Raw genomic sequence first — 22,306 nt, forward strand, 5'->3', positions numbered from 1 at the left:
GGGTAGATACGATGTTTGAATCGCCTGTTATAGCATTTTTATTGCAGTGTTGTGACGGCTAAAAAATTTAAATATGGCATTTAGTTTTTTTTCTCATTACGCTGTTTACCAATCGGGTTAATTAATTGTATAATTTGATAGTTCCAACTTTATGGATGTAATGATAATATATTTTTATATTTCTTTATTTTTAATGGGGGAAAAGGGTGCTGATTTGAACATTTATATTTTTCTTAAACATTTTTTTCCACTTTTCACTTTAATTGTTAGTACTTGAACCTAAGATCAACCTATCGCTAAATACAGCAGTGCTACAGATACCGCAGTATTGCTGTATATAAGAATCACAGTCTTCTATGAACACTGGCAGAAGCTGGCATTCACAGGAGTACCTTCATTACAGGCATAGGAGTCTTCAGCAGACCTCCCACCATTATGGCAACTCATCAGCACGCCGCGAATGTGTCACCTGGGCGCCGATGGACATATGGAATGACGTTCAATCCCTGCCGGCGCACTGTAGTGCCACTGTCATAGATTGACAGCAGCATTTAATAGGTTAACGGCTGCGGGGTGAACTCCACTCCACGCTCAGCTGTTAGAGATTGATGATATCAGAGCTATCATCTGTCGGCAGCGATGCAGGCTCAATTCCTGAGCATGCATCAAAGTCAGGAAGCTGTATTATAACATAGCTGTATATCATATGTTGGTTGGTAAGGAGGTAACCTGTAGACTAACCCTACATCTGCAGTTTAATAGCGTTATCCGTTTTGATAGGTTCCCTTTAAAGTGGTTGTCCTATCACAGCACCCCCAACGATAGGTGGCACCTTCACCAATCAGCTGTTATTTGATCCACCTTGAGCCAGATGTAAACACATGGAACAGAGCTGCAAAATACAACTCCATTCAATGTGTAGCTGCTGTTGCCAGGTACTGCAGAACATCTCCTATTCAAAAGAATTAGTTTATATCTGACTGCTGCCTAATCTGTTTTCAGCTGACTTGTGGGGGTGCTGGGTGTAGTATCTCCACTCATCCCATATTGATATTCAATATTGCGCGACTGGACAACCCTTTTAAACCCCTTAATGACCGCGGATACGCATAAAAACGGCGGCCATTAAGGGGCGTTATTCCCTCATCGCCGTTTAAAATGGCAATTGGTAATAAGAGAATAGCATCGCCCCGCAGCCAAAAATCCCACGGGTGACAGCTGTACATAACAGCTGACACACTGTAGTATCGGCCTCGGCCAGTTTGGGAGACGATCGAGGCTGATTAACTCCTTAAATACCGCTGTCAATCGTGACAGTGGTATCTAAGTGGTTAAAAGGGGATTAAAAGATCGACCCCCCCATGATTGTAATTATGGGTGCCGATCGTTGCCATGGTACCCTGAGGTCATCTGATAACCCCAGGATACGGTGGCCTGTGAGATCCAGCTATAAGCTGTGTCTCACAGGCACAGTCAGTGGGCCACTGACAGGTCTCAGGTACTACAGTGCATGAGACCAGCGATGAAAGTGAAAAATATACATGTCCCACAGTGGAATGTAGTGAAAAGATGAAAAAAAAGTAAAATAAAACGTGTAAAAACGTAAAATAAAAGATAAAAAAGGGCACAAAAATCACAAAAAGCCATTTTGCCACTAAAAATGCAGCATTTGTGATAAAACAATGATAAATAAAATAAAGTACACATGATTGGTATCCCAACGTCCGGAATGACCTGATCTATAAAACTAGATAGTTATTTATTCTGTATGGTGAATACTGTAAAAAAAATGTCCCTTTTTCATTATACTGACGCACCAAAAATGTAATAAAAAGCGTTCAAAAAGCCATATATATATATAAAAATGGTATAAATAAAAACGCCAAATCGTCTTGCAAAATCCGTACAAATTGCGCGCTAACTCCACCCACAAAGTAAGTCTTTACGCTGGCACTGGTGTCAGGACATAATCTTTCATTGCACGCTCCTCAGCGCTCAGTAGTGAACACTGCGTGCACTTGCTCACAGAGCAGGAAGAAATTAAAAGGCCAGTAACCATCAAAACACAGCTGCAGGCCCAAGCACTATGGTTCCCAGAAATCTGCCTGGGGGCCGGAGAACAGGCCATCGCGGGCCGTAAATGGCCTGAGGTTCCCCACCCCTGCCCAAGAGGTACAGGGGCCACTACCACTTCCAAATCAAAAAGCAGCTTCTCTCATAGTCAAACCAATTGGACTGCAAAGGGCCCATATACTGTTCTTGCTCAAGGGCCCTTATGTTGGTGCCAGAACATGAAGCTGTTATGGTTCATATGGGTGGGGAGGACAAGATTCTTGGCCCCATTCTCTCCTTGTTAATAGTACATTATCTGTTACAATATCTCCTGCCTGAGCGATCCACCAACCAGAGACTCATTCTCAAGCTTGCTCTGTACAGGCAGTAGCAGTATTATAATCACCAGAAAGCAGTCTCTTTACCTTTTATCTACTACTGATGCCTCTGCTGCTCCTCTCTGGTTCCCCTCCTATGGAAGGTAATTCAGACTACACCACAGTGAGGGAGTAATTTAGTCACTATGTTGCAGTCACAAAACATTTTTCCTGTGTTTTGTCTCATTTTGTGTTTTGTTCCCTCTCCCTTCCGCCCTCAACAGTCACGTGTTGTACACAGAAGAATTATCACTAAGGCCAGTGAACGACATATGTGACCAGCAGGACCAGCGTGGACCACCAGAGCACTGGAGCTTGAGCCGTGAGAGCTTTAACTGGTAAGAAATTATTAATTTTTTTTTATTTTATACCAACTGTCTTAAACCTTCCTTCATTGCAAGTTGATAAACAAGGTAGCCTTTAGAACTCTTTTTGGGTGGCTGTTACATACTTTAACAGTAAGGCCACGGCCCCACTTTCAGTATTTGGTCAATATTCTGTCAGTATTTTTTCTCAGGAGTGGCAGCCAAAACCAGGAGTGGTGATAAATGCAGAATTGGTGACTTGTTTCTATTATACCTTTTCTCTGATTGTACCGCACCTGGTTTTGGCTTCCACTCCTGAGAAAAAATACTGACCGAATACTGTCCAAATATTGATCTCATAGTTGGGCCGTGGCCTAATATGGATTTTGGTAAGCTGGAATAACTATTTTAAAACTGTACTTTTCACATAGGCAATGGCATCTGCAAACCCAAATGAGGATGAGAAGAATAACGAGAATCTCATTAATTTCAAAGAGCTTGACATAAGAATCTTGGAAAGTGCATTTGCAAAGTTTTCTGACGTGGATATTAATGTTCCCAAATATGTTGCTGACGGCAATGCAAAACATGCAGCCATACGTCGACGTCTGGGAACGGGTTACAAAGAGAAGATGAGATGGGAAGCCAAGAGACTGAGATCTTTTCTTCTTGATGATAAATTGTTGTCTTGGACAGCCATGGAGATGGCCAACGCTGGGCTGTATTTTACGGGTGTCGATAGTAGCATGCAGTGCTTCTGTTGTGGAATTGTTCTCTTTTGCGCCAGTTTGAAATTTTCTCCCCATGAACAACATTTACATTTCAACCCCTCTTGTGCATTTATTCAAGGGAAAGATGTGGGAAATATTTCTAAGTATGAGGTTCGGGTCCAAAATGTAGAGACTGGTCAAGAGTCTCCAGAAGCATACTCAGGAGAAGAGGCCAGATTAAGCTCTTTTACCAATTGGCCCTTTTATACCAGGATTCAGCCTGTACAACTTGCAAGTGCAGGATTTTACTTTACTGGTAAGCAGCACCTAAATACGTAAGTTATAGGATAGGTATCTAGAAGTATGACATACTATACATACCAGGGTAACCTGTTTCTGTAGTTGGTCTCCTCTGCATTATGCATTACAGTATGATACTTTGTCAGCATGAAACTTTTAATCTCTTAACGATTTCCTGTTTTTAGGCGAGTCACCTCCCTCCAAGAATGTAATAAAAAGTATTCAAAATGTCATATGCACTCAAAAATGGTACCAATAAAAAAGCTACCAACATACGGTAAAAATAGCGAGAGGGAGAGTCAGCTCACCAGTAGCGTTGTAACAGGATATAGCTGGGAGATCCGCACGGAGAGCCTGGGACAGCTATAAAAACCAATGCATTTCTACCTATCCGGTCTTACTCTAAGACCGGATAGGTCGAAACGCGTTGGTTTTTATACCTGCTGGAATGCTTTGTCTGCGTGCCTTTTAACATTTTCTAATAAATGGACTTTTAATTATATTATATCCGCTTGAATCTCTATTTTCAATAAGAAAGCTACAGCTTGCCACGCAAAAAAAACCAACAAAGTACAGCTTGCCATGGGTTTCAGAATATTGTAATTTTTACTGCACACTGAATGCCGTAAAAATGAAACCCCCCAAAAAACAAGGATGGAATTGCATTTTTTTTCACCATTTCACTGCACTCGTATTTTTTTTAACGTTTTTCAGTGCACCATATGGTAAAGTGAATGATGTCAATCAACACTAAAAGCCCTCATAGGGCTATGTCGATGAAAGAATAAAAAAAGTTATGTCTATTGGGAGAAGAGAAGGAACAAAAATGAAAGTGCAAAAACTAAAAATTGCTGGGCCCTGAAGGGTTTAAATCTAAGAGGAAATATGTATCATTATTTTTACATAGTGTGATGTTACCTTACTTCAGCCTCATGAATTTTCTCCAAGTAAATGAATCTGTTTTTGTTTCTCTCCTTTCAGGTAGAAGAGATATTGTCCGGTGCTTCTCTTGTGCTGGCTGCCTAGGACACTGGGAAGAAAATGATGATCCCTGGAAAGAACATGCCAAGTGGTTCCCTGAGTGAGTCACAGTACACACAACATGTACAGAATAAATCTATACTTGTGGCGGATGTTTGGTGTACGTTTGGCTTATGGATTCGTAGTCTAAAATCAGCCTGGCACATGTCAGCTATATGTTGGTGAAGTCTGCATTTCATTACAAGTGCTCCTTGAGGAAAAAAAAATCTACCACCAAATATAACTTATAGTTACATAGGTGAGACATACAGTGGGATGTAAAAGTTTGGGCACCCCTGGTCAAAATTACTGTTATTGTGAACAGTTAAGCAAGTTGAAGATGAAATGATCTCTAAAAGGCCTAAAGTTAAAGATGATACATTTCCTTTGTATTTTAGACTATATATACACATAGTATATACAAAGTATTCAGACCCCTTTAAATTTTTCACTCTTTGTTTCATTGCAGCCATTTGGTAAATTCTAAAAAGTTCACTTTTTTTCTCATTAATGTACACTCTGCACCCCATCTTGATTGAAAAAAACAGAAATGTAGAAATTTTTGCAAATTTATTAAAAAAAGAAAAACTGAAATATCACATGGTCATAAGTATTCAGACCCTTTGCTCAGCATTGAGTAGAAGCACCCTTTTGAGCTAGTACAGCCATGAGTCTTCTTGAGAATGATGCAACAAGTTTTTCTGGATTTGGGGATCCTCTGCCATTCTTCCTTGCAGATCCTCTCCAGTACCGTTCGTGGACAGCCATTTTCAGGTCTCTCCAGAGATGCTCAATTGGGTTTAGGTCAGGGCTCTGGCTGGGCCAGTCAAGAATGGTCACAGAGTTGTTCTGAAGCTACTCCTTTGTTGTTTTAGCTGTGTGCTTAGGGTCATTGCCTTGTTTGAAGGTGAACCTTCGGCCAAGTCTGCGGTCCAGAGCACTCTGGAAGAGGTTTTCATCCAGGATATCTCTGTACTTGGCCGCATTCATGTTTCCTTCAATTGCAACCAGTCGTCCTGTCCCTGCAGCTGAAAAACACCCCCATAGCATGAAGCTGCCACCACCATGTTTCACTTTTGGGATTGTATTGGGCAGGTGATGAGCAGTGCCTGGTTTTCTCCACACATCAGACCAGAGAATCTTATTTCTCATAGTCTGGGAGTCCTTCATGTGTTTTTGAGCAAACTCTATGTGGGCTCTTATATGTCTTGCATTAAGGAGAGGCTTCAGTCGGGCCACTCTGCCATAAAGGCCCGACTGGTGGAGGGTTGCAGTGATAGTTGACTTTGTGGAACTTTCTCCCATCTCCCTACTGCATCTCTGGAGCTCAGCCACAGTGATCTTGGGGTTCTTCTTTACCTCTCTCACCAAGGCTCTTCTCCCACGATTGCTCAGTTTGGCTGGACGGCCAGGTCTAGGAAGACTTCTGGTGGTCCCAAACTTCTTCCATTTAAGGATTATGGAGGCCACTGTGCTCTTAGGAACCTTGAGTAATGCACAAATTCTTTTGTAACCTTGGCCAGATCTGTGCCTTGCCACAATTCTGTCTCTGAGCTCCTTGGGAAGTTCCCTTTGAGCGCATGATTCTCATTTGGTCTGACATGCACTGTGAGCTGTGAGGTCTTATATAGACAGGTGTGTCCCTTTCCAAATCAAGTCCTATCAGTTTAATTAAACACAGCTGGATTCCAATGAAGGAGTAGAACTATCTCAAGGAGGACAGCATGTGACTTAAATATGAGTGTCTGAGCAAAGGGTTTGAATACTTATGACCATGTGATATTTCAGTTTTTCTTTTTTAATAAATTTGCAAAAATTTCCACATTTATGTTTTTTTTTTCAGTCAAGATGGGGTGCAGAGTTTACTTTAATGAGAAAAAAAATAACTTTTTAGAATTTACCAAATGGCTGCAATAAAACAAAGAGTGAAAAATTTAAAGGGGTCTGAATACTTTCCGTACCCACTATATATATATATATATATATATACATATATATATACATATATATATATAGTCTTTTTTTTTAAATTACATTAACGAAAATTGGCACCCTTGGTGTGCTTAGATAACTTTGATCAAGGTTTTAGACCTTAATTAGTCTGTTAGTGTTATGGCTTATTCACTATAATCTTTAGGAAAGGCCAGGTGATGCAAATTTCCCAGCTTTATAAAAACCCAGACTCCTCTAATCTTGTGCCAAAAAACAGAAGCTGCCTAGCACTCTGAAAATGGTGGAGGCCTACAAAGCAGGAGAAGGCTATAAGAAGATAGCAAAGTGTTTTCAAGTTGCCTTTTCCTTAGTTCGAAATTAAATTAAGAAATGGCAGTTAACAGGAACAGTGGAGGTCAAGATAAGGTCTGGAAGACCAAGCAAAATTTCAAAATCAGAACCCCCGCTTGACTGCAAAAGACCTTAAACAGATTTAGCAGACTCTGGAGTTGCAGTACAGTGTTCTATTGTTCAGAGACACCTGCACAAATATGGCCTTCATGGAAAAGTCATAAGAAGAAAACCACTCCTGAGTCCTCACCATAAAATTCAGCGTCAGAAGTATGCAAAAGAACATCTAAACAAGCCTCATGCATTTTGGAAACAAGTCCTGTGGACCAATAAGGTTAAAATAGAACTCTTTGGCCACAATGATCAAAGGTATGTGTGGAGTAAAAAAGGCACAGAATTTCAGGAAAAGAACATCTCGCCAACCAGTAAGTATGTGGGTGGATCAATCACACTTTGGGGTTTTGTTGCAGCCAATGGCACAGGGAACATTTCACGGGTAGAGGGATGAATGGATTCAATGAAATTTCAGCAAATTCTTGATGCAAACATAACACTATCTGTTAAAAGCTGAAGTCAAAAGAGGATGGCTTCTAGAAATGGATAATTAATGATCCTAAACACACGTCAAAATCCACAATAGACTACCTCAAAAGGCGCAAGCTGAAGGTTTTACAATGGCCCTCACATTCTCCTGATCTGAACATCATTGAAAATCTCTGTCTAGACCTCAAAATAGCAATGCATGCAAGATGACCAAGGAATATCAAAGAGCGGGAAGAATTTTCCAAGGAAGAATGGATGAAAATCCCTCAAACAAGATTTGAAAGACTCTTGTCAGGCTGCAAAAGCATTTACAAGCTGTGATACTTTCATAAAAGCGTGCTATTATGTACTAACCATGCAGACTGCCCAAACTTTTGCATCAGCCCATTTTACTTTTGGTAATTTTTAAAATTTAAAAGATGAAAATATATATTTTTTTGCCTAAAATACGAAGGGAATGTGTCATATTTAACTTTAGGCCATCCAGAGATCATTTCATCTTCAACTTGCTTAACTGTTCACAATAACAGTAATTTTGCCCAGGGATGCTCAAACTTTTACATGCCACTGTAAGGCTAGGGTAAAAAAAAAAAGTGGTGCTTTAATCAATGTTTGGATATTAGCTTCTTTTTCTGGCATTTGTTGTGGGAGGTGTATGCCTAGAGGAGTTAAGCCCCCCACACACATTTGTCTAATGTGTACCGGACCGCCAGACAATCTACTGTAGGGATAATATTGCTCCAGTATGTCCGATTTCGGACTGTCGATCATATTTTCTCCTCTCATAGAGAACAGAGGAGCACTCTGCTGAACGATCGCTTTTGTGTATGGGAGAGATAGCTAAAATGGCTGCTGGTCAAATGACCAGCCAAACCATCAGCTGACAAGCTAATGTGTATGGCATGCTTTAGGGCTTTCCCAGATATAATAGGTTTATCACATTCCACATCTTGGTGTGAATACTGTACCCTACATGGGCTATTTTAAATATTTTTCACACTTTTGTATATTATTTAATAAAGTTTTGTATTTATCATAATAATAGCTTACTTGTGTCTGTGCATTCTTTTTGAGGGTATTCTCATATTATGAAACTGGTATAATTAATTAGACTGCATGAAAATAATTTGAAATTGACTTGCTTTTTCTATCTGCTGTCATTTCCTGCTATGACAGCTTTTATCTTACATATTGTACAGCTGGTTTTCAAGGACCTCAACCACCAGAACCTGGTCCAGTGTGCACAGTATTTATGTTTCAGGAGTAGAGTTAACACCTGCAATTCCAGTCAGCTCTCTCCAGTCCATTAATTTCTATACAGCAGTTTTCTGTCCACCTCTCGCCTCCCTTTATGTCAGCTCCTGTCCTGTTTTCAGTCCTGCATAGTCACAATTTCTTCCTCCAACTCCTTTACCGCCCCTGCCATTCCCTTTCAGGCTGGGCCCCCAGCATTGGCAGAGCAGGTCTCCCAAATATGGCTGTCACTTTCCCCAAGCCATATGCTTGTTCCAAGGCTCAGTTGTCTGTATTTGTAAATATAGTGATAACAGACTATAGGAAAAGCAATGACAGACCATTAATGTTTCACAGTTAACAATCAGAAATTCAACAGTGGAACAAAGCACATGAACCAGAATTGTCACTGAAGGAGTAGTGCCCCATCCCCCCAGGAACAAGGAAATGAAAGACGCTGTGGAGCAGTGTGCTGCTGAACATAATAGTTGAGAATAACTATACGTACTAAAGCAAAACCGAAATAAATGAACTGGGGTATAAGTTGGTATACATGCGACATGGAGGAGCATGTTCACACTGGCCATTAAACAGACAAAACCTAAGATAGAAACAAAATGAGCATGTACCCTGCTGTAAGTAAGTAATAAGCAATAGTGCATATAAATAACCTTGGGTACTTAGTAAACAATGTTTTTGGTAAAAAAAAGCTTAAAATCCATACCACCAACGCAAAGATGTACCCAATTGGAAAGGTCCTAGGACCATCATGATTGAGTACACCTTATCACTGGTGAAATGGCTTTTATGCTTTTTTTTAAATAAACAGTTTTTACTAAGTACCCTAAGTTATTTATATGCACAATTGCTTTTTACTTACTTGTTTACAGCAGCGTATATGTTTATTTTGTTTCTATCTTAGGTTTTAACTATTGTAGTGCAGCGGCATTGCTATAATGATCTAGTATGTCTGTTTATGCTATTTTCTCCCCCCTCAGCTGACGGGTCACATGACTGTGACATCACACAGGTCCTTTTGCACAACGGAAGGTCTGGACACGTGACTGTGAGATAAGCACAGGTCCTGTGGCTGTTTCTATAGGATATAAAAACCCTGGTAATTTGGGACAGGTGTGTGCAGTGGTGCAAGGGGTGTGATAGGCGTGAGGCCTGTTCCCCGTGTGTGTGGCACCGTGTGAGGCCTGGTGAGGCCTGATGGAGCTTGGTGGACTCCTGGAGGGTGAAGCCTGGGTCTCGTGACTAAGACGCCAGTAAGCCTTGGAGGGCCAGAGGCTAGAAACCCTATATGGGAAGCAGTAAAGCCACAGTGGTGGCGGGAACCAAACGGACGGAAGCAGCCATAAGCCGGCAAAGGTAAAAACACGGTGTATATGGACATTGATATGGACATTGTTATTATTACCTTGCGGGGAGGCTGTAACTAGAGCCAAGTGGGCCGGTCTGCCACTTGAGGCTCCTGGACATTATATGTGTGTCGGTGGGCCACGGAGTTGGACCCGGAAACAAGCGGTTTATGAAGTGCAATAAACTGCTGAGTTGAGAAATACCGGAAAAGACTTTGCACGTGTGCATTGATTGTCGCAGCGAAGCGAGTATCCCCCATTATGATAACTAGCGCTGCCTTACACTATATGTTCTGTAATGGGACAGGTGGTGGAACCACTGTGCCATGGTGTGAGGAGAGCCCTGAGGGGTGTAACTAGGGGCCTCACCAAATCCGACCTCGGATGCACGGCGGCTAGACGACTCTGTGATCCAAGGAGGGACCGGTTAGGTGCACCAGGTTCTACTCCGGGGCTGACCTCGGGTGGATGGCAGCTGACCCCCAAGGGACAGGAGGCAGGCACAGGCTGATGGACTGGCAGGCTGACACGTCTGATGAACAGGCAGACTGGCACGGCAGGTAGACAGGCAGGCATGGCTGGTAAACAGACAGGCACGGCTGGAAAACAGGCAGGCAGGTACGGCTGGTAGAAAGGCAGGAGGGCACGGCTGGTAGACAGGCAGGTGGGCACGGCTGATAGACAGACAAGCAGGCACGGCTGGTAAAAAGGCAGGCAAGTAACTGGCAATACGTGCACTGGGACCTGAGAAATGACAAGAGTGTTTAAACAACAAACTTTCGACATTGCACAGGCACCTCCATGTTGGAGGAGGTGCCTTAAGCAGTTAGTGTCCTCCGGCCAATGGCCGGGGACACTTTAGGGCGGCAAGTGAGGCCCCTTTAAGAGGCAAGGAGCGCCCACCCTAAGCACAGTGGCCGGGGATCCACAGTGCACGCACACCAGGCAGTCAGCGTGGAGGGAGGATGGAGGAGTGGGACACTCTGGCTGGGGAGTCGCGGCAGTAATGGAGTCGGCGTCTCTGCCGGGGGAGAGGGGCAGGAGGCAGAGATGCCAGCACTACACGTTCTAGCTGTATTTTATATGTGGTTCTGATTTATAAACAGGTACATGTATAAATCTGTGAGAAAAAAACATGGCCGGACAGCATTGCATTGTATCATTCACTATAAGCATTTCTTCTAGGGGTTAGCACACAATGCCAGGAGGCTCCCCATGTTTGTATACAGGATCCATGCACACAATCTATATGCAATGTTGTTTGTTTTGTAAGAATTAGGCATGAGAATATAATAAAGAGTCTTGCTTTCCATGATGATCTTATTTATATGTGTTTCCCAACACTACCCCAATAGCATCAAATACATTTTAAGTCCTGCTCCGCTCACTTCTGTGTTAAGTATCAGTAGACGTGACATCACCTACCTTGCTCACCTCCCGATGTGGAAGTGAGTGTAGCAGGACTAAAGCTGGCCGTTCACATTAGATAACTGTTGGCTGCAGGTCTGTGGAGTCGGAGTCGTGGAGTCAGAGCCGATGTCCATTTTAGTGGAGTCAGAGTCAGTATAAAATGGACTGACTCCTAAAATATATAATAATTTGGGTTCACTAGTACAATGCAGGATGTGCTGTAAATTTTTTCATAAGAATTTTGGAAAGTTATGAAATGTCCTATAAATGTCTGATCTATTCCTGATCTTAGGATATCTGCTTTTAGATAAATCTGTGCTGCACTTTATGTACATGTTAAGTAGTGAAGCTTTGGAGTCAGAGTCGTGGAGTCGGAGTTGGAGTCAGATTCGCAAGTCAGGGAAATTGAGGAGTTGGAGTCGGAAGTTTAGCTTACCGACTCCACAGTCCTGGTTGGCTGAACAATCGTTCGATGGACAGCTATTGACGAGCCCCCTGGGCCGTGGGGTACTCAGCAGCCGGGCCTCTTATGGATGCCGGTGGGGAATATCACGGTGGCTGGCCCGGTCCGTGACCCAGTGCGATCAGTAAAAAGGGAATAGGGAATTTGGAAAGTTCGTGACGCCACCTGTGGAATGCGGCTAAAGGGAGCCGCCGCTGCGGAGCAGTCCTCTGGAGCTGGTGTTACGGCAGCAGGGATGGTGTGGCTCTCCACAGGTAGAGCTAGCTCCAGGGCAGTATAGGACGCGCAGATTTCACTGGGCATTGTAGTGCTGTCAGGGAGAGATGGCGCAGATGAAAGAAGGGACGGAGGCAGTGCGGTGCAGTCATCCGAGTTTTTACTCACAGTTCTTATGACAGTTCCACTGGTGCACTGTACAGTTGTCGGCCTCCCACATCGCGCTGCGTTCACCAGGCAGGGGTTCAGCACTTCCTCAGGCAGATCAGGAGTACCTGGCAGAATCCCACTTTCTCGTGTTCCTAACTAGACCGTCTTCACGCTGGGTCTTTTTCCCTCCTGCCCTGCGCTTCCCACTCTCAATCCCGCTCGGGTGCTCTGAAGTCCCTCCTGTCTCGTCGGAGTTCCCGGACCTGCTTGACCCTCACGGGGATTCGAATGAGGCTTCAGTAACTGACTATAGAAGCCAGAAGCCTCCGGTTTTCCCAGCCGAGACTTGAAGTTACACAGCTGGACCAGGGGCCGGTCCCCTTCTTGCGGCCTACGATTCCTCTGTCTTCTGGCAGATTCGGGGCGTACGGGTGCCGTCCTGCACTCGCCGTACCCCCTAGGATCCCTTCTTAGAATGGAGCCTACTCCTCTGCTCCCCACCTGGGCCTCAAGGACTGGGCCCTACTTGTGGAGCAGAGCTCCTAAAGAGACCCTGCTCCTTGACTGTTCTCCACTGACTCCTCTACTGTCCTGCCACCCTAAGATGGCCTCCCTTTATATACCTCACTCTATAGTGCTCCCCCAAACTGCTTCCTCCACCCACACCCACTACTGGTTCCCCCTACCTCTGGGTTCCCCCCACTCCAGCCAGGGACAGGGCTCAGCAGGAAAACACATTGCATCTTTCCCTTCCAGCTGGCCTGGAGCAATGTAGTGTTGGATGCAGGTGTTGGGGTTCCGGGCAGCACTCCCTCCTTACCTGAGAGAAGGGGATACCACACCTCTGGGTGAGGTGCAGTACCTCTGTAGCGACTGAATCCTCAGGGGCGCCACACTATCTCTCCTGATTTCCCCATACACTGGGATGCTCGTATCAGCCAAGCATTCCTGTGCTCCATGATGCCAGACTCCTCTAGTGGAATCACATATCCCTGCCGAATAAAAGGATCCTCATGTGAAATTCCAATGGATGATTTCTTATGTCCCTGAACATCATCTGTCTCAGGAGAGTCAAGAGGACGCTATACAAATTAGATGGTTGACCAGTCCCACCAAAATCTGCAGGCTTTGCCAACTTTTATCCACTGTGTATGGGGCCTTAACCGTTTTAGTTTCTTTTGGATCTTTGATGTATTAGTATCCTGAGTGCATCTACTTACAAAGTTTGTAGACCTATGGCACCTTCCAATTGCTTATTGTGGAGAAGTATTTTATATTTTTCTGTTTTGATAATCTTCCTTTTTCTCAAAAGGCATTTGGTCAGGTGATTTAGTTTATGCAAATTACAAACAGTATTTTTTTCATCTTAGGTGCAATTTTCTCATAAGTAAGAAAACTCCAGATGAAATTAAAGAGCTCATAAATTCTTACCAAGGATTTCATGGATTCACAGTGAGTTCCTAGAATATTGTTTTGCGCATTACAAGAGTTCTTCTGAGAGAATCAATTAGATAATACAATATACTACTGAATTGCTTAGCTGACGTGCGCAGGATAGGAAATGATTTTAGATTTAGGTACTGTTACTGGTTTTATGGATTCCGTTTTTACAGGATCTATGATGGATATGTCAGATCCATCATGATCTGTTCTGATCAGCTGCAGTTAAAAGTTGTCATCAGGTACTTTTTTTAACAAACTGGTGTGAACACGACCGTGGACTCTGCTCATATTTGTGTTTGCTATTTTCTGTCAAGTTGCTCTGTATGGGGGAGAGTGTAGTAAAAAATGATCCTAATAGATTATGATGGCTGTATCAAACAGATTATAACAAATCATGAAGTATCATATTATCATGTAAAAACGGATACCAGAAGGCCAAAGTGAACAGAGATCAATGTCTGTCAGATTTTAGGATTTCAGCCGTGTTCCATAGACTTTGTTCACACATGTATTTGGGGGTTGGTCAACTAGGGTTTCCATTAAGCTTTCTGAGGGGTCTGTCACTGTTCATTTGAATCAATAAAAAAAACATATCGTTCACTGCATCATGGCTTCTGTCAAAAATTGTCTTAATCACTAAATTGAATTATAGTAAAGTCTGGTAACTAAAATGTAATACTATTTGTTATAGGGGAAACATTTCCTTTCTGGAGTGATTGACAGTGCTCAGCCCAGGCAAACAAGTAAGTGATTTCTTCCTAGAATTTATACGGTAGTACATTGTCACTTTAGAATAAATGCTAGAACATTGGATAATGGTGCCATCTCAAGAGCCGTTGTTGCTTAAACACTTAAATGCCACATTCTATAACAAACATTACTCCTACGTGGTTTGACATAGAGTCGGAGCTCTCTCTCTATCAACTTAATGGTGCTTTCTTTCTGCAATCAGCAACTCTAAATTAAATATGAAAAAAAAGTGTACAAAAAGGATAGATTAACACTGTTCTACATATTTTCAAAAGTTGTCAGGTTCAGTTATGACTTGAGCCATTTCTTAATGATTTTATCTGACACTCTGACACTGAAAAATTTTAGTTCACTCTTGTTTTTATCCTATCAAAGAATTATCCTTTTACTGCTACATATAATTAATGCATGAACGTTTCAGTACTTTGAAACTTTATTATTTTTGCAAATTATAAAGATACTAATGATACAACCCGTCTGTAGCTAAATTGGAAATTATGGGAGAAGGTGCTTCCCACAAGCCCCAAAGAGTGCCGACTCATATTAGACATATCAAAATGAGGAGAGAGAGTTTTATTGGCATAGAATTCAATTTTATTACATGATTAATCAATACATAAAAGGAGTATTCACACAATAAATAGGGAATAAAATGCATGGAGATAGCAGCGATGACCACCAGTGTCAAAAAGTTCTACATACAAATAGAGCTCATATAATCCATAAACAGTAGGTAAAAGATAATGATACAGCCAAGCTGGATTATCTAATGGGCTTGTGTATCAGTCCTATACCAAATGTAATTGAGTAGTACCAGTGCACAAAGTAATTTCAAAAATAGGACTGATTAAGTGCCCATGCATTATACAAGCCTCTATATATGGCCCAACAAAGTTAATCTATTAGGGATTACAAAAGTCATAATCGATCTTACCAAATAGGTATGTCAAGGAAGACACCAGCGGTTTGGGTAAGTGGAGGTTTATCCCAGCGTGCCCCCGATGCGCGTTTTGCGGCCTCAGATTGCCGCTTCCTCAAGGGGCTTTCTTTCTGCAATCAGCAACACTAAATGAAATATGAAAAAAAAAGTGTACAAAAAGGATAGATTAACACTGTTCTACATATTTTCAAAAGTTGTCAGGTTCAGTTATGACTTGAGCCATTTCTTAATGATTTTATCTGACACTCTGACACTGAAAAATTTTAGTTGGCTCTTGTTTTTATCCTATCAAAGAATTATCCTTTTACTGCTACATATAATTAATGCATAAACGTTTCAGTACTTTGAAACATTATTATGTTTGCAAATTATGAAGATGCAGAATATTTTGTTATGCCAATTGTATGATATTTAATTAGAGGAAACTTAGCAACAATTCAAATAACTAAAACATGTCTAAATACTATTGTGAATTATCAACAGTTACAGACATTGCACTACAAAATTTGGTCCTCAGTCAGTGACAATTCTTTTTTGCTTGTGTTTTGAACTCCTGCATCGGATCATCTCTTACAATTCTCTAACAGTAATCTGCAAGCATTGATGGATTCTATTTTCCTTGATATCTTTTCTCCATAGCCGCAATATCTTGGTGAAATCTCTCACCGTGCTCGTCGCTCACTGCTCCACAGTTTGGTGGGAAAACATCTAGATGTGAATGTAAGAAATCTTTAAGGACATGTTACTGACGCGCCCCCTGGGCCATATTCTTTTAGGGGGAATATCTGGAGCCGGATCAGATGGGAGTTGTAGTCTTCCGAGTGGCTGTGACCCGGTCCGTGCCCAGGGTGTCAAACTGAGTTGTATGTGGCAGTCCTACAGATGTTATAAGTTCTTTATTGTCGACTACGCCACCCGTTGTGTTGCGGTCACTGTGGCCGCCGCTGCAGCAGGGTCCGCTGAGGCTGGTGGTGTAGGTGCAGCTTTGGTGATATAACCCCCAACGGGTGGGGTATAGCCTCAGGGGGATCAGGTGCAGAGGATGGGAGTTGTGGTGATGCAGTGTAGACGGCAATCAGAGACAGAGTCGGGTTATGCAGTTTAGGATGTTTACTCACTGCTGATGTTCTGGTCACTCCAGCTTCGAGTGACCTCCCGAGCCGTGCTGCGTCCACCAGGTTCTGGATCCAGCCAACTCCCAAATAAGTCCGGAGCGTGACCCTGAGCTCTCCTTCAGTCCTTTCTCTGGCCGTCCCCACTATTGATCCACCCAGGTCCAGCTCCCTCGGGCCTTCGGTTGGGAGACCCTTGGCCTTGGGTTCCCTGACCCTCCTCGTGGTATGCCTTCGTGGTGGATGTGGTGGGTGACCGTGGCAAACGCTGCCCACGGTCTCCGGTCTCTGGCTGGGGAGTGTTTTTGCCCCCACCAGCTTGGGTTCCGGTACCCTGTGCCGACTCTTCACCCGGGGATTTAAGTTGGGTTCTTGGAGTCCTTTTCTTCTGGTTCCCCCTCTGGGTCTCTCTCTCTCCTCTCTCACTCTGGGTCTCTCTTCTCCTCCGCTCGCTGACTTTCTCTCTGCAACTGACCCTGTTCTTAGTTGGTGCCCACCTTATATACACCCTCTATGTGTGAGCTCAGGTGACCAGCACCCAATGAGCTCCTATCTTTACCCAGGCTGCTCCCCCTATCTGCCCCTACACTACTTGGGATGTTCCACCCCCCTCCCACTCCAGCCAGGAACAGACTCGGTCGTACCTGCACATTTCTAAGTGGGAGTACCGTCGGTCTGCTCCTCGGAAATGGGATGTGTGTAGTGCATGCAGCCTACCGAGCTCAGATCCACACTCCATCCTTACCCGGGAGTGGAATATCACACCTCTGGGTTGAGGTGCAATACCCCTGTAGCAGCCGAATCCTCAGGGTGCTACATTCCCCCCTGGTAAATCACAGCACGTCCTCGGGCTGTAAGATATAACACCAAACATACATTTTTTTTTTTTCATAAACATATAAAACATATTAAACAACATATCTTAGCAGATAAAACATTCTCGTCGTCTCAGGCTCCTCCTCCGGTCACTGTGCAACGTGTGACCGGGTAAAGTGCGACAGTCTTTCTAGAAAAATGGTTTTCCTATAAAACCGGTAGGGGGCGCTTTAGGACGCGCAACTATATACAAGGGTATGGCCGCTCTCAGTCCTCGGCCAGTTAAGGAGGGAAAGGGAATGGCTGCTCACAGTCCTCAGCCTGTGGGATTAAGGGTAAACGGGTAAACAGTTCACTCTGCTGGTCCCAACGGGGACTATATTTGCAGTAACAGTTTCTTTATACCCCGATCGGGTAACTATTTATAGCACCTGCTCCGCTGTACTCAACAACGTCTTCCTCCTGCTCTTTCTTTGGGGATCTCAGCTTCAGACCCGTCCGGATCCTCTTGCTCTTCCTCCTCACATCGCAGCTCCTCCTCTGTCAGGCGATGCACATGGAGGGCGTAAGGTCCTTTGGCACACTTGTGCCGGGTAAAGGTGACCTCGTCCCCGATATAAAGGTCACGACCTCTGTGCCCCTCCGGCAGATGGGACTCCACATCTCTGCGCGTGACAAAGACGTCGCCGGGGGTGTTGTGGTCTCTGATGAAGCCCCACCCATGCTGCATGTTGAACTTAATTACAGTCCCGGTGGTGCGGGGACTGTGCGCTGCACGGGGGTCCCTCCTGTTTCGGCTCTTCTGCTCGGCGCTCCTTATTTGGGCCTGTTGTTCCCGGACCCGCCTCTCTCTCCGCTCCCTCGCAAACTCCTCGAGCTGCTGTCGGCAGCACTCAGCACGCTCCCCTGCAGCTGCCCTGGTTTCTTGAGTGAACCCCATTAGGTCTTCTCCGGTGGGGTCCCACTCAAATTGGGTCTCTTCAAGCGGGGGCGAGATCCTTATCACGGGCTTCGGAGCCGGAATCAGGGGTGCACACATGGCCCCAACTCTCCTCTGGTGCTCCAGTTCATAATATCTCTGGGGCCAGATGAAAGGCTGCCCGTCCGGCCACGTGTGCTGGGCAAACAAGTCCTCTCCCAGACGCGGCACCCTTGGTTTTACGGGTGCGGGCGCGGTGGTGGTGGCGCCCGGGTTGCCCAGGCCTTGCGGCCAGGCCTGGGGCACCTGGAAGGTGAAGGGCACCGTCAGGACGGCGGCGCCCTGGGCTACCTGGCCTTGCGGCCAGGCCGGAGGCTCCGCGGAGGTAGGGGGCGCTGTTGGTGATGCGACGCCCGGGAATTCTAGGCCCTGCGACCAGGCTGGTGTTACTTCCTGTTTTGCCACGCTCGGGGTCGGTGCGCATGGCGTCACAGGGGTCGCGGCGGCGGCTTCCGGTTGGGGCCTAGTCTGCGTCGGTGACATGGCGTTTTCGGGCACAGCAGGGGGACTTTCGGGCTCTGCGACGGGGAGCTGGGGCAGGTAAGCGGTGTCCTGGTTTGGGGTATAGACGTCCCCTTTACCTGCCTCCATGCGTTCGGCTCCCTTCTCGGCGCCGTCTCCGGCCTTGGGTCCTCCCGCGCCATCCTCAGAGGCGGTCTGTCTCCTCATCTTGGCTGGCGTGCTCCGGGTCTTGGTTTGCTGGGCCATCTCTCGGCTCCACTCCGCCAATGTCTCTCGCTGTACCCGGGCCATCCTCCGTGCGAGGCCCTCCAGGGCAGTCTGTGCACACTCCCGGTCTCGGGGGAGCTGTGCGAGGACCTCCACTAGGCCTAGTGGGGTCGTGGTTTCCAGCAGGCTCCTGACCAACGGGTCGGTGCTGCTCTGCTCTTCTTCCAGCAGGCTCCTGGCCAGCGGGCCGGTGCTGCTCTGCTCTCCCTCCTCGGTTTCTAGCAGGCTCCTGGCCAACGGGCCGGTGCTGCTCTGCTTTCTCGCCATCTCCGGGTAAGCTTCTCTGCTACTCCTCTCCAGGCTCCTTGCCTCCGGGTGCGCTCGCTCCAGACTGCTCCAGGCGACACCCATTTTTTCTCTCTCCTTTCGTCTCCTCCCCCTTCGAGGGCGGTCCCGGGGCCACTGGGTGACTGTCAGCTCCAGGGGCGGTTCTTTCACGCTGACAGACACCTCTAGCATCACAGTCTCTGTTGGTGGGGGCGGTTTCCACTTTTGGCGCCATTTTCGGTCCTGGCCCACGATGGGAGGCGGCCTCTCACCACCCTCTGGCACGCCCATAATGGCGTCCGCTCTTCCAAGGCGGGAAACCTTCGGAAATGGCGGGAATCGCTTCCCAGTGGCGGGAAACTCTGCAGATGGCGGGAAAACGCGGTTAATGGCGGACAACCGGCTGGAATCGACTGGTGATGGGGTCCGATGGCGGGGACCCTCCGGAACCGGCAGGAGACTTCTTTCTGAGGTAAACTTGCACTTTTCTTCAGGCACGCAGTACCCGGTTGTTGTGGGCACGTAATCCTGCCGACTACGCCAAAGTTGACGCGCCCCCTGGGCCATATTCTTTTAGGGGGAATATCCGGAGCCGGATCAGATGGGAGTTGTAGTCTTCCGAGTGGCTGTGACCCGGTCCGTGCCCAGGGTGTCAAACTGAGTTGTATGTGGCAGTCCTACAGATGTTATAAGTTCTTTATTGTCGACTACGCCACCCGTTGTGTTGCGGTCACTGTGGCCGCCGCTGCAGCAGGGTCCGCTGAGGCTGGTGGTGTAGGTGCAGCTTTGGTGATATAACCCCCAACGGGTGGGGTATAGCCTCAGGGGGATCAGGTGCAGAGGATGGGAGTTGTGGTGATGCAGTGTAGACGGCAATCAGAGACAGAGTCGGGTTATGCAGTTTAGGATGTTTACTCACTGCTGATGTTCTGGTCACTCCAGCTTCGAGTGACCTCCCGAGCCGTGCTGCGTCCACCAGGTTCTGGATCCAGCCAACTCCCAAATAAGTCCGGAGCGTGACCCTGAGCTCTCCTTCAGTCCTTTCTTTGGCCGTCCCCACTATTGATCCACCCAGGTCCAGCTCCCTCGGGCCTTCTGTTGGGAGACCCTTGGCCTTGGGTTCCCTGACCCTCCTCGTGGTATGCCTTCGTGGTGGATGTGGTGGGTGACCGTGGCAAACGCTGCCCACGGTCTCCGGTCTCTGGCTGGGGAGTGTTTTTGCCCCCACCAGCTTGGGTTCCGGTACCCTGTGCCGACTCTTCACCCGGGGATTTAAGTTGGGTTCTTGGAGTCCTTTTCTTCTGGTTCCCCCTCTGGGTCTCTCTCTCTCCTCTCTCACTCTGGGTCTCTCTTCTCCTCCGCTCGCTGACTTTCTCTCTGCAACTGACCCTGTTCTTAGTTGGTGCCCACCTTATATACACCCTCTATGTGTGAGCTCAGGTGACCAGCACCCAATGAGCTCCTATCTTTACCCAGGCTGCTCCCCCTATCTGCCCCTACACTACTTGGGATGTTCCACCCCCCTCCCACTCCAGCCAGGAACAGACTCGGTCGTACCTGCACATTTCTAAGTGGGAGTACCGTCGGTCTGCTCCTCGGAAATGGGATGTGTGTAGTGCATGCAGCCTACCGAGCTCAGATCCACACTCCATCCTTACCCGGGAGTGGAATATCACACCTCTGGGTTGAGGTGCAATACCCCTGTAGCAGCCGAATCCTCAGGGTGCTACATTACAGCATAGATCATTATATGTTTTGAGGAGATTTTCCACCAACTCTTCATAGTTATCTGCTCTTGAGTTTCCCAAAAAAATAATTACAACTAATGCCAATGCTACCCTTGCAGCCTTTTCCTTGCCCTGCAGCAAACGGAGAAACTCCTCATCTTGAAGAAGCTTACGAATCTGAGGTCCAATAAAGACTCCTTTCTTTATCTTTGCTTCACTCAACTTTGGAAATTTATCAATGAGATACTTGAATGCTTTTGCATTTTTATCCATCCAAAGTTCTTCATTAGGCCCAACTTGATATGCAATGGTGGTAACAAAATCTTATGTGGGTCAACAAGTGCTGGATGCAGGACATTTTTACTCCGTGGTTGAAGTGAATGTCGGAGAGGCCAGTCTGTTTTGTTGTAGTGATATTGTGGCACCCCAGGGGTCTGGTTTTCCACAGTAACAGCAATGTTATGTCTGAGAGCAGGTGGGAGGTCTCTTGGTCAGGGATCCTATGCATGCCACACCTCCTGCCCAGTCCTGGGAGGGGAAGAACTTCCCCTATATAAACCTAGGGCTGAGGCAGGGTGAGTGAGTAGAGAAGAAGCAGAGAAAAGAAGCAAATATAGGAAGAAACAACAGGAGCTCTGTGGGAGCAGTGTTACAAGGAGTCAGGGGCTGGCAGCTGCAGAGCTCGCCCTGACTGAGAAGTTATCACCGGACCCGGAGTCCGAGGCTGTGGGGACTAACTCCTATCCAGCAGCAGAAACCGACCGGCAGGGGATTGCAGGTCCTCTGGCCCAGAAACCCGAAGGCCCCGAGTCACCAGCCATACGGGTGAGCACCACACGGTACACTCAGGGACGTGGGCTACTTATACCCGCCTCTAGCAAGGTAGCCAGAAGAGTATCGTTAGTTTGGGAGGCCTACAACTCCGCCTGGCCAGGGGAGATCCCATCTGCTCAAGGACTGACCAGGCCCCAATCGCTAGCCAGTACTCCGGGAGGGTCTATCTTTGTCACCAGTAAAGACCCTGAACTACACAGTACCGTCTCCGAGTGGTTCCTGCTACCCCCATCATCCACGTCGGCTGCCCTGAGGCCATACCCCTCCCGTTGGGGGTTATACT

The 22,306-nt window shown here is 46.1% G+C and overlaps 1 protein-coding gene across 3 annotated transcripts in view; it reads left to right on the forward strand.

The window, feature by feature from the left end:
* The window catches only part of NAIP (NLR family apoptosis inhibitory protein), a 122,212-nt gene that overhangs the window by 39,554 nt on the left and 60,352 nt on the right, over nucleotides 1-22,306 (forward strand). For all 3 annotated transcript variants that reach the window (XM_073679517.1, XM_073679507.1, XM_073679525.1), the window contains exons 2-6: nucleotides 2,654-2,767; nucleotides 3,166-3,760; nucleotides 4,726-4,825; nucleotides 13,797-13,878; nucleotides 14,561-14,612. In XM_073679517.1, coding sequence (XP_073535618.1) covers nucleotides 3,169-3,760; nucleotides 4,726-4,825; nucleotides 13,797-13,878; nucleotides 14,561-14,612 — 826 coding nt within the window. In that variant the 5' untranslated portion in view covers nucleotides 2,654-2,767; nucleotides 3,166-3,168. The remainder of the gene's footprint in view (nucleotides 1-2,653; nucleotides 2,768-3,165; nucleotides 3,761-4,725; nucleotides 4,826-13,796; nucleotides 13,879-14,560; nucleotides 14,613-22,306) is intronic.

This window comes from Phyllobates terribilis, unplaced genomic scaffold, assembly GCF_046119375.1.
Source record: "Phyllobates terribilis strain yellow unplaced genomic scaffold, ASM4611937v1 Scaffold_1__5_contigs__length_1240528914, whole genome shotgun sequence".
Classification (NCBI taxonomy): domain Eukaryota; kingdom Metazoa; phylum Chordata; class Amphibia; order Anura; family Dendrobatidae; genus Phyllobates; species Phyllobates terribilis.